The following is a 12,131-nucleotide window of genomic DNA, read 5'->3' as shown; positions in this document are numbered from 1 at the left end:
CACAGCTGCTCCTGATCTTCTCCCTATGCATATTTTCCAAAAGGGGTTACTTAATATTGATAAGGAGCAGAGATTCTGGATGATTCCTCTCCCCCTTCCCAACCCAGGGGAGCACTGAGACCAATGGCAGTTTTGCAGCTATTGCCCTCACTGATATCATCTAACTCTGCATAGACTAGGAATGGGACTTTGGACTGGGTTTGTCATCCATTCACTGCAAATGGGTGGAAAATCTAGCCATAGGTGTCTTCTAGTTCAGTACCCACACCATCTGGTGCATTCACTTACAGAGCCTTCAGAGAGCCCAAAAGTTTTGTACTAGACTTTTAATTTAACATTCATTTCCTTTGGTTCTGTGATTTTAGTCCAAGTTAAACAACTTGCTTGCATCTGCATTATCCATTCCTTTCAGCGTTTTTAAAAAGTTGGATCATGTCTCCTCTCAAGATTCTTTTAAAAAAAAAAACAAATCCAAGTTCTGAATCTCTCCTCATAACCGAGAGCCCCGAGTCACCCAATTATTCCTGTCACTCTTCTCTCAACTATCTCCAAGGTACCAATATCCTTTTTAAAGATGCCCAAAACCGCATACAAAATTCTGAAGATGGCCTCAGAATTGATCTAGATGAGGTTAAAATGATATGAAAAACTAAAGTAAAAGTTTGTTGGGGGGGGGGGGGGTTATATGAAGAATAAAAAAATAGTTTGCATGAAAGACAAATGACAGCGACTTGTTCGAAATTCCTAAGGAAGGATAGGGCCTATAAAAATGTATTTGACTGTCCTTTTTAAAAGGCCTCCTAATTTCTTTGTCCTTCAGATTTGAGAAGTACGTTTGACAATGAAGCACTTGTATTTCTGAATAAGAAACCCACAAAAATTCTTTGGCATTTATCTGTAGCGACGTAATGGATTCCGGAGTTACGAGTTTGCAGGAAACCCCTTAGTTCAGGCTTGGGATGGATGCCAGGGTGGTCAAGGCAACGGACTAAACAGGAGGAAACATAGAGGGAATCCCGTTATTTTACTGGAGCGAAACTATAAACACTCTGATCCTTGGGAAGGAAGTGGCGTTTTCCCTCTGTAGTGAGTAAGATCTGGGACACAAGAAAGTCAGTGCAGTGCATGGAAAGCTCGGATCTTGACTGCACAGACCGGATTGCTCCTGCCTGTCTTCCAGTCCTTCTACAAAAAAGAAAATCTTATTCACAACCTTGCGATGTGCACTGAAACCCCAGTCTGAGATACTGATGTTAACCGATCTGCCCGCAAATGTTCAGAGAAGCTGCCTGCAGAGTGGTGCCCTATCACATCATGAGGTCCATGGATCAAGGTATGCGGTTTATTTCTGGAATAAACTTTTTTTAGTACAACTTTTGAAGTTAAGTACAATCTGGAAAGTGTTTTTTTTTAAAATATTGAAGTGTGGTGTTGGAATTGATGGGAAAGGTTCGGGGGAGGGGGGAGTTAAATGATGTGGTGTATCCTCTTGGTTTGAATGGCGCTGATTATTCTCTACAGGACGTTATATAAGAGTTTAAAATACGTGTGAATCTATACTGTTGCTGGGTTTGGGAATTAAAATTAAATCTAACCTTTTGCTGGGTTTTTAAAACTCCTTTGCTGGTGAACTGTATAAAATGTAACAGGGAGGGGATTCTCGCTGATATTTCAGTAATTGTCGCTTTAATGATGCATCTGTACATTTTTGGAAACATCTGTAAGAAGTTCCAGATGTGCAGCCTCCCCCGGCAGTGCTGACGTGAGGCTGCTCCCTACAGACGGCTCAGTTCCTCTGAGATGGGACGGCGCGCAAAAAAAAAATAGAAACAGCAGCTTTCGTGAAATTAAGTAAATAAACAGAAAATGCGTAACAACATCATAAAGAAAACACATGGTGTCCGAAACAAATAGTGTTGGTCGTTTCCATGACTCCGCGGTTTATACACTGGTGAGTCAGGATCAAAGTTTCCACGCGCAGTCTCAATAGATTTTTTTAATTTAAATGTATTTTTGGATTATTTTTATTTCTAATAGAATTCTTTAGGAATAATACGTGGGTTGGTTAGTAACACAGTATCACATCTCTCCCCCGTGATACTGCAGGTCCCACTCCACTGTCTGCTCACATTCACTTTTCAAAATTTTTTAAGGCCGACAACGTGGTGGGTGGTGGTTGTCATAACTCGTGTCTCGTCCAATCCGAGCCCTTTGTGTCTTCTTTCTCTGATTGTCTCTCTCGCACTGTGACTCTTTCAAACTCTCTCATTCTCTGACTCTCAATCTCTCTCTCTCTCATTCCCTGACTCTCAATCTCTCTCTCTCATTCCCTGACTCTCAATCTCTCTCTCTCATTCCCTGACTCTCAATCTCTCTCTCTCATTCCCTGACTCTCAATCTCTCTCTCTCATTCCCTGACTCTCAATCTCTCTCTCTCATTCCCTGACTCTCAATCCCTCTCTCTCATTCCCTGACTCTCAATCTCTCTCATACTCTGACTCTCAATCTCTCTCTCTCATACTCTGACTCTCAATCTCTCTCTCATTCTCTGACTCTCAATCTCTCTCTCATACGCTGTCGCTCAATCTCTCTCATACTCTGACTCTCAATCTCTCTCTCTCATACTCTGACTCTCAATCTCTCTCTCATTCCCTGACTCTCAATCTCTCTCATACTCTGACTCTCAATCTCTCCCTCTCATACTCTGTCTCTCAATCTCTCTCTCTCATCCTGACTCTCAATCTCTCTCTCATTCTCTGACTCTCAATCTCTTTCATACTCTGACTCTCAATCTATCTCTCACATTCTCTGACTCTCAATCTATCTCTCACATTCTCTGACTCCCAATCTCTCTCTCTCATTCTCTGACTCTCAATCCCTCTCCCTCATTCTCTGACTCTCAATCTCTCTCTCTCATCCTGACTCTCAATCTCTCTCTCATTCTCTGACTCTCAATCTCTTTCATACTCTGACTCTCAATCTATCTCTCACATTCTCTGACTCTCAATCTATCTCTCACATTCTCTGACTCCCAATCTCTCTCTCTCATTCTCTGACTCTCAATCCCTCTCCCTCATTCTCTGACTCTCAATCTCTCTCTCTCATTCCCTGACTCTCAATCTCTCACACACTCTGACTCTCCCTTTCACTCTGACTCTTCCACATATTCTGTCTGTCTCTCACTTATTCTCAGTCTCTCTGTCTTTCTCTCTCTGACACCCTTGTTACCCTGTCCTTTTTTACAGCTTCGATAACCTGCGCCCCTCACTACAGTTTAACCCTTTGCATTCCGTTACCATTTCCTTTCTGGCATGCTGCAGCATTGTCACTTTCAAAGTGCATTTTCAATTATTGTGGGGTGTGTGTGTGTGTGTGTTCAGGAAAAGAACTGAAGTCACATTTTGAAACAAAATATCAAATTTTTACGATACATAAAATCTAGAAAACATTGTATTTTAGGGTTGATCGATTGTTTCTGCCTTGGCCTCACACCAGATGACTTTACATAATGGATTTTGGATAGGAGAGCTGGTGGAAGAGAGAAAGTGTTTGTGTGTTGGTGTGTGATTCTTCAATATACAGACATCTTTGCTGCAGTTTTGCACCACTGTAGTTCTGATGGAAACATTTGTGTTATTATAACCTGTTTGTATTGCCACGTGTTATATGGCACCTGATGGTTTTCAGTGCAGGTGAATTATGTGTGATATGTGTGTGCATATGAGAGTGTGCATGTACATTCATTTAAAAATATATATTTTAAATGGCTTTAAGTCAGGGCAGGAGTCTAGCAAAGTAGCAGTGATGAATTGTTTTTTTGTTCCTCCCATTATCTCTCCTCTTCTGAAGTTCCTGGCTTATGGTGCCATAGGTCAGTGCTTCCAGTAGATCTACAATACCTCGTCCAAGTGGTTATTGTTCTTATGTAAATCCAGATAGTGAATGTTAGCATTGTATTCAACTGTGGAGGCCATCACACTTGAGCCTGATCGTGCATTTATGCAACATCCAGATACACAGGCCAGGATTCTCATCTGAGGAGACAGTACCAGCAGAAGTATGACAGGGCATGACTCCTGCCTGCCCGTGAGGCCCTCCACTGACCATGGTGAATATTCCTGAGGCAGACTCATTTAAATATTTTAGGCAGGTGTTGCACAAAGTCTGCAACAGTTTAAAGAGCCATGCAGCATCTTGAAAGTTCCCTGTCTAGCTTCCTTTAATTTGAAAATTTGCTATGGCTGAAAAGGGACATTCCATCTAATGATGTCTTTTAAGCACCTCCTATGTTATTTTAAAGTTGCTATCACCTAATAATGTTGGATGCCATTGTATACAGGTGTGACTGGTGTGCAGCTTTACTAAAGGGATAGTGATGGAGGATGCGATGTATAATGTCTGTCCATTGTTACTGCCTTATTACAATGCACCCACCCATATTTGGGCAGGCACATGAGTCAACCATTGGAATTAATGCTGGAAGGTGGCTAAGATTGCAAAAATGGATGGGGATTTAGCGGGACAAAATCCTGCCCAACTTTATGCCCCTGCTTGCCCCAGTGCTGCCAGAAAATTACTGCTAAAAATGAGGAAAATCCTATCCAGGTACTTCTCAGTAGGAGTCACTGGATAGCGATTAGGAAGGGTAGCCTGCCAAGATTTAACCCCTTCCTGGCCGGGGTGTATTGAGGCCAATTGTAGCCATTCCTCCACCCTGATTGAGATTAGTTAACTCAGAACAGATCAGACTGATGAGGGTTTCTGTTTAAATAGAAACTACAGTAGCACTGAGAGTCAGCAAGTACTCAGTATCACGGAGTGGGAATGAAAAGGTTGGATTCCTGCTATGCTCAGTTCCCAATCTGAACCACTGAGAGGGTCTACTAAAAACTGTAGCATTTCCCAGCAGAGGGAAAATATGAGTAAAGTCAACCTTGAACACTCCATGTTGCCTCTTGGTGACTGACCTCAACGGGCTTTTGCTGTGGCTCGATGGCAGGATGTGTGTAGCTTCAGGCTGAGGGCAAAAAAGAGGGAATAAAATGACAAAAACAAAGTGGAAAATAGCCCATTGAAGTAGTTTAGTAAAAAAAAACACATTTTAAAAAACTACGAACATGAGGAGTAATGACACCTTCATGAACAGTTTGCAGAGGGCTTCACGCAGCCCACTGTTTCTACTCAAACAGACAAAGTCTGGCTGCAAAGTGTACCCCATTGTATTTGCAGGTACGTTGGTACAGGTGTCTTCTCACAACACACTGCCACCAGTCTGATGTGATTTCAGGTTGTTATAATAAGCTGTCCCTTCTTCTAATGGTCTCACTCCACTTCCCATCAGCAGATCTCACATCCCCGATGAACCAGAAGCTGCAGCACTGTGCTTTTCTGCCCCAGCAAAGACCTCGTATTCTTTAGGACTCAACTGAGCCTTGAATGTTAGTGCCTTCTGCACTTTATTTCTCTCAAGCCACCCTAGAAGATGGTATTATTAACACATTACACTTGAGCTGGGCTCAGATTATGAACGAACTAACTGGATTTATTTACAGAAATTAAACAAGTAGGTTACAAACATGACTGAAATAAAAGGCTGGATCTTTTAAAACTATACTCTGCTCCTCACAGCTGTGAATGTAGACAGAATCTCTTCACCAACAGTTTATAGCATACTCCAGCACTCAATTTTGGTTCTGTTTCATCCAGGGCCACCCTGATTCTCCTCCTTTTGTGGTTTGGTGTTTCTATCAGCTGTCTGTCTCCAAGGCATGAGTTTAAATGTCCCCTTTGCCATTGAAATTCATGGACTCCACAGTAAATTCCAGGCAGACATAAAATAATGCATATTATATTACTGCTAAATATTTTCCTCCGCCAATACCATTTCGTGTTGAAAGATCATAGAATCAATACAGCACAGAAGGCGGCCATTCGGCCCATCATGCCTGCGTCTCCTCTTGCCCAATAGCCCTGCAAATTTTTTTTTACAAGTACGTACCTAATTCCCTTTGCAAATTTGCTGTTGATTCTGCTTGCCCCGCACTTTCAGGCAGTACGTTCCAGATCATAACAACTCACTGCATAAAAAAAATCCTCCTCATCTCCCCCCCCTGGTTCTTTTGCCAATTATCTTAAATCTATGTCCTCTGGTCAGATTATGTTTTGTACATATTGTAATGTCCTTGTTGAGATGTTGGTTATACAATAAACTCATGGTACGATGCTAGACACCTCCCACTGAAAATGTTGACGTGTATAATATTCACTGCAGACCATGCTGAGCTTTGTGGCCCAAATCTGTAATTGAGGCTCAGGATGTTTACAGAGTTTGCATATATCAAGGATCCCTAATGGATGTAGAACATCCATTATACATGTATAAATAAAGTCTATGGTGTACTTGCCTCCTTAAACAAAGCAGCACAAATCATGCTGGTTAAAGCCGCATTTCCCACCTATTATGTTTAAGTTTATTAGTGCATTGCTTCGAAAGAAAAAAAGAAAAAAAAATCTCTATCCTGTTTGTGGGTGGGATTTTTCTGGGTAAACTGAGAATAAAATAAATGTCTGTTGAAGTGAACGGAAATTAATCAAAAAATGATTTCAATCATGACAGGGGAAGTCTGATTGTACCAAAGATGGTATTCTTTTTGTGGTTGTGCATAAGGTGCAATTAAAGACTATTTGGGAGCTGAATTTCTGCCATGCTCTCTTTAACACAATCCAATCCCATCAAATTGTTTAAAGAAGATATCTGATAGGGAGGTACTCTCTATATCAAGTACTAACCCCTTGTGTCTTTTAAGGCTGTACTCATTCATTAACTGGTACCTGTGAGAAGCAGTTTTATGCACTATTATATTAAAGTCCTGGGAGTGGTGCAGTATAGTCTCTGGCATCATCCCAAAATCTACTATTGCAAACAAGGTCACCACCAAGTGATAACTTCACAATGGTGTAATGATTTGCCAATGGCAGGGTACTGATAGCAGGCATCTCCAAACCACACTCTTGTGTTCCAGCACTCCAGCTCGCAAATGAAGGAATAAGGAAAGTATTGTGCTTTGATTTATGAGTTTAGTTCAGGCTTCTGTCAATCTTAAATGAGACAAAAGCTGCTGCTGATGAAAACATGACATGGGCAGTAAGAGAAAATAGTGTGATAATGAGACACAATGTTTGACATTGTGCATGCAGGTGGCACACACACATGTTTGAATGTGGAGGTCCTGTGTCGCCTCTTCGAAATTGGTGTGAGTGGTGAGTACAACTGCCTTGATCACTTGCGCAGAATCGGAGCCTGGAGGTGGAAGGAAACTGGCATTGTTACAGTGAAAGACTGCCCCTCAGTTTAGCAACTCATTGGCATTTTCAGAGAGCAGATTCTGGAATGGTTCCTGCAGATTGGAGGGTGTCAAATGTAACCCTACTATTTAAGAAAGCAGGAGAGAGAAAACAGGGAACTACAGACCTGTTAACCTGACATCAGTAATAGGGAAAATGCCAGAATCTATTATAAAGGATGTGATAACAGGACACTTAGAAAATAATAATAGGATTGGGCAGAGTCAACATGGATTTATGAAAGGGAAATCATGTTTGACAAAGCTATTGGAGTTCTTTGAGGATGTAACTAGTAGAATAGATAAGGGAGAACCAGTGGATGTGGTGTACTTGGATTTTCAGAAGGCTTTTAATGAGGCCCCACACAGGAGGTTGGTGAACAAAGTTAGAGCACATGGAATTGGGGGTAACATACTGGCATGGATTGAGAATTGGTTAACAGACAGGAAACAGAGAGTAGGAATAAATGGGTCTTTTTCAGGTTGGCAGGCTGTGACTAGTGGGGTACCGCAGGGATCGGTGCTTGGGCCTCAGCTATTCACAAACTATATCAATGATTTGGATGAGGGGACCAAATGTAATATTTCCAAGTTTGCTGATGACACAAAACTAGGTGGGAATGTGAGTTGTGAGGAGGATGCAAAGAGGCGTCAAGGGGATATAGACAGGTTAAGTGAGTGAGCAAGAACATGGCAGATGGAATATAATGTGGAAAAATGTGAAGTTATCCACTTTGGTAGGAAAAACAGAAATGCAGAGTATTTTTTAAATAGTAAGGGATTGGTAAATGTTGATGTTCAAAGGGACCAAGGTGTCCTTGTACATGAGTCACTGAAAGCTAACATGCTGGTGCAGCAAGCAATTAGGAAGGCAAATGGTATGTTGGCCTTTATTACAAGAGGATTTGAGTACAGGAGTAAAGATGTCTTACTGCAATTATATAGGGCCTTGGTGAGATCGCACCTGGAGTATTGTGTACAATTTTGGTCTCCTTACCTAAGAAAGGATATACTTGCCATAGAGGGAGTGCAACGAAGGTTCACCAGATTGATTCCTGGGATGGCGGGAATGTCGTATGAAGAGAGATTGAGTAGACTAGGCCTGTATTCTCTAGAGTTTAGAAGAATGAGAGGTAATCTCATTGAAACATATAAAATTCTTACAGGACTCAATAGGGTAGATGCAAGAAGGATGTTTCTCCTGGCTGGGGAATCTAGAACCAGGGGTCACAGTCTCAGAATAAAGGGTAGGCCATTTAGGACTGAGATGAGGAGAAATTTCTTCACTCGGAGGGTGCTGAATCTTTGGAATTCTCTACCCCAGAGGGCTGTGGAGGCTCAGTCTATGAATACATTCAAAACAGAGATAGATAGATTTCTAGATATTAAAGGCATCAAGGAATGTGGGGATAGTGCAGGAAAATGGTGTTGAGGTAGAAGATCGGCCATGATCTTGTTGAATGGCAGAGCAGGCTCTGGGGGCCGGATGGCCTACTCCTGCTCCTATTTCTTATGTTCTTATGTTCAGAGGTGTTATCTGACATTACCAGTGAGTCTCATCAACAAGCACGGCCATCAGCCAAATATCAGTGATGAGGAATGGGACATTTCCTCACTTTTGGGGCTCAGCATTGGTATTGCATGTTTCCAGGTCAGATAAAGCATGGACTGGTTGCAGTGTAAATACAAGAATATCATGGGCAGCTTCAACATATGTCAAATATTTTCACAAGTAATGCTGGCTGAATATGGGAGTCTTTCAATTTACCAGCAGAAGGTGAATGTTGTGATTCAGATCAGAGGTGTTAATTTTACACCATCCTATATGTCCTCCCATTTGTGAGTACACTAATTTATTAATTAGCAATCCTAGAGCAACTTCCTCCCTTTCTTCTTGGCTTCTATAAAAAATCTGATTCCTAAACTAACTTGGATTATATAGTAGTCTTACTATCTATTAGAATAAAAATGTAAAAAACAAGATCCATAGGGTTTAGTCAAATATTGAAGTTTTCAACCTGTGAACTCCAGGTTCTAAGTAGTCTGGAAATTGAGCGTAAAGTGTAGTGTGTGCATATGCCTATCTTGCTGAAACCCAAATTTCAATAAAAGTCTTAATGAGAAAAAACAGCTGTGATCAGCATAACATTTTGTACCTGTGAAGTGAAGGCAGTACAACACGTGGCCAGTTCTGAAAACCAAAGCGAATAACCTGGGTTCCATGTGTTTAAATTAAACTGATTTGATTGTACTGTAAATGTGTCCTGCACTTCAGATACACTTTGGCGGCGGGAGGGGGGGGGGGGGGGAGGGGAGGTGAGGTGGGGGGAGGAGAGAGAGTTAAGGTTATGGCTATGGTTGTGGTGAGTATAAAGATGAAACCAACAGTAAATGCTGCTTCATTGTACTTAGCCAAACTTTAGAGAAAGCATAATGCAGTGAGAAAAAAACAAAATAGGTCATGCCATGCCTAAAGGTAAGTTGTGTACTGATGTTAAAATATTTAGCAAACAAAACACCAAACTGGGGTAAATATGGAGAATGCTCTCAAATGCTTTCAGATATCACTCACAATCTATCAGAAAGTGATTAGAAAAAAACTGAAAAAATATTACATGTGCTAAAATTCTTGAGATATCTTTAACTAATTTTAGGCATAGAGCTCATTATTCCTTATTGTTCTGATGATATAATTTAATACATTAAAATGCAGCTTCCTCTCATTTATTTTTAATTGCAAATTTCAGATTTAAATGAATCCAAGCTTAGCAAGACTGATTAAATATTTGGAAATTGTTCTTAAAATAATGGAGAGCCATATAGCGCTCACCGTTAATTCAGGGAAAATAGAAGAGCAAATTCCGGAGAGCGTACATACGCAGTCAAGTGCGGAAATCCGGAAATTGCTCTACCAGATTCCCTGCTTCTTCGAAAGCTTTGTGGTAAAGAGATTGGGAGTGAATGGACCAGCGTGAACCTGCTCTCTTGCCCAGCTGGAAACTAACTAATCTCTCCAGAAAAAAGGTTCGCTGAGTTATATCAGGCCTAACGGTGTGGTAATTATTAATGACTGCTAAACAACTTCTCTGCCAGTGAAAATTAACCATTAAAAATGTGGAGTCTCGTTCCTCCCGATATTAATTATTGTTGGACATTCAAAAAAAACATTTAAAATGTAAACTTTTTATATTTTACTTTTTCTCTCCCTTTTATCTCTGTCTTTTAATCCTATCCCCTCTTTATTTCACTTTATATAACTGATTTCATTCAATTCGCTGTGGGAGCTTTCACTTCCTAGTTGTGATTACACGGCTTGTCAAGGATGCTTCAAGCTGATTGGTTGAAGGGAGAGAAAGATCCTTTCCCTGCTCTCACAGCTTATAGAAGCCCGGGAAAGAACGCTGCACTTTTTGCAGCTCACCATTGAAGTAAGTTGGCACGCAGAAGCCCGCGAATAGCTGCTCAGCCCAATTTCCAGGCCATTTTTTTTTATTCGTTCATGGGATGTGGGCGTCGCTGGCGAGGCCGGCATTTATCGCCCATCCCTAATTGCCCTTGAGAAGGTGGTGGTGAGCCGCCTTCTTGAACCGCTGCAGTCCGTGTGGTGACGGTTCTCCCACAGTGCTGTTAGGAAGGGAGTTCCAGGATGTTGACCCAGTGACCATGAAAGAACGGCGATATATTTCCAAGTCAGGATGGTGTGTGACTTGGAGGGGAACGTGCAGGTGGTGTTGTTCCCATGTGCCTGCTAATCTTGTCCTTCTAGGTGGTAGAGGTCGCGGGTTTGGGAGGTGCTGTCGAAGAAGCCTTGGCGAGTTGCTGCAGTGCATCCTGTGGATGGTGCACACTGCAGCCACTGTTCGTCGGTGGTGAAGGGAGTGAATGTTTAGGGTGGTGGAAGGGGTGCCAATCAAGGGGGCTGCTTTGTCCTGGATGGCGTTGAGCTTCTTGAGTGTTGTTGGAGCTGCACTCATCCAAGCAAGTGGAGAGTATTCCATCACACTCCTGACTGTGCCTTGTAGATGGTGGAAAGGCTTTGGGGAGTCAGGAGGTGAGTCACTCGCCGCAGAATACCCAGCCTCTGACCTGCTCTTGTGGCCACAGTATTTATATGGCTAGTCCAGTTAAGTTTCTGGTCAAAGGTGACCCCCAGGATGTTGATGGTGGGGGATTCGGTGATGGTACTGCCGTTGAATGTCAAGGGGAGGTGGTTAGACTTTCTCTTGTTGGAGATGGTCATTGCCTGGCACTTGTCTGGCGCGAATGTTACTTGCCACTTATCGGCCCAAGCCTGGATTTTGTCCCGGTCTTGCTGCATGCGGGCTCGGACTGCTTCATTATTTGAGGGGTTGCGAATGGAACTGAACACTGTGCAATCATTAGCGAACATCCCCATTTCTGACCTTATGATTGAGGGAAGGTCATTGATGAAGCAGCTGAAGAACTACCCTGAGGAACTCCTGCAGCAATGTCCTGGGGCTGAGATGTTTGGCCACCAACAACCACTACCATCTTCCTTTTGCTAGGTATGATTCCAGCCACTGGAGAGTTTTCTCCCTGATTCCCATTGTCTTCAATTTTACTAGGGCTCCTTGATGCCAAACTCGGTCAAATGCTGCCTTGATGTCAAGGGCAGTCACTCTCACCTCACCTCTGGAATTCAGCTCTTTCAGGCCATTGATACCAACAGAAGCAACTTGACCAACCTCTTCATATTTTTAATAGGTAGAATTAGAATAATAAAAATAAACATAATTATGAAAATGGCATCTGGTACCTCTTTCAAAT

General features: G+C 42.1%; 1 protein-coding gene across 1 annotated transcript in view; it reads left to right on the top strand.

Moving 5' to 3' along the window:
- Positions 1 to 1,168: 1,168 nt before the first annotated feature.
- The window catches only part of nfatc2a (nuclear factor of activated T cells 2a), a 172,137-nt gene continuing 161,174 nt past the window's right edge, over positions 1,169 to 12,131 (top strand). The window contains exon 1 of the mRNA XM_068000600.1: positions 1,169 to 1,333. Coding sequence (XP_067856701.1) covers positions 1,273 to 1,333 — 61 coding nt within the window. The 5' untranslated portion in view covers positions 1,169 to 1,272. The remainder of the gene's footprint in view (positions 1,334 to 12,131) is intronic.

The sequence above is a fragment of the Heptranchias perlo genome, chromosome 19 (genome assembly GCF_035084215.1).
Source record: "Heptranchias perlo isolate sHepPer1 chromosome 19, sHepPer1.hap1, whole genome shotgun sequence".
NCBI classification, from domain to species: Eukaryota; Metazoa; Chordata; class Chondrichthyes; order Hexanchiformes; family Hexanchidae; genus Heptranchias; species Heptranchias perlo.
Note: the sequence above shows the minus strand (reverse complement) of the source record. Positions and strands in the feature narration are given on the sequence as shown.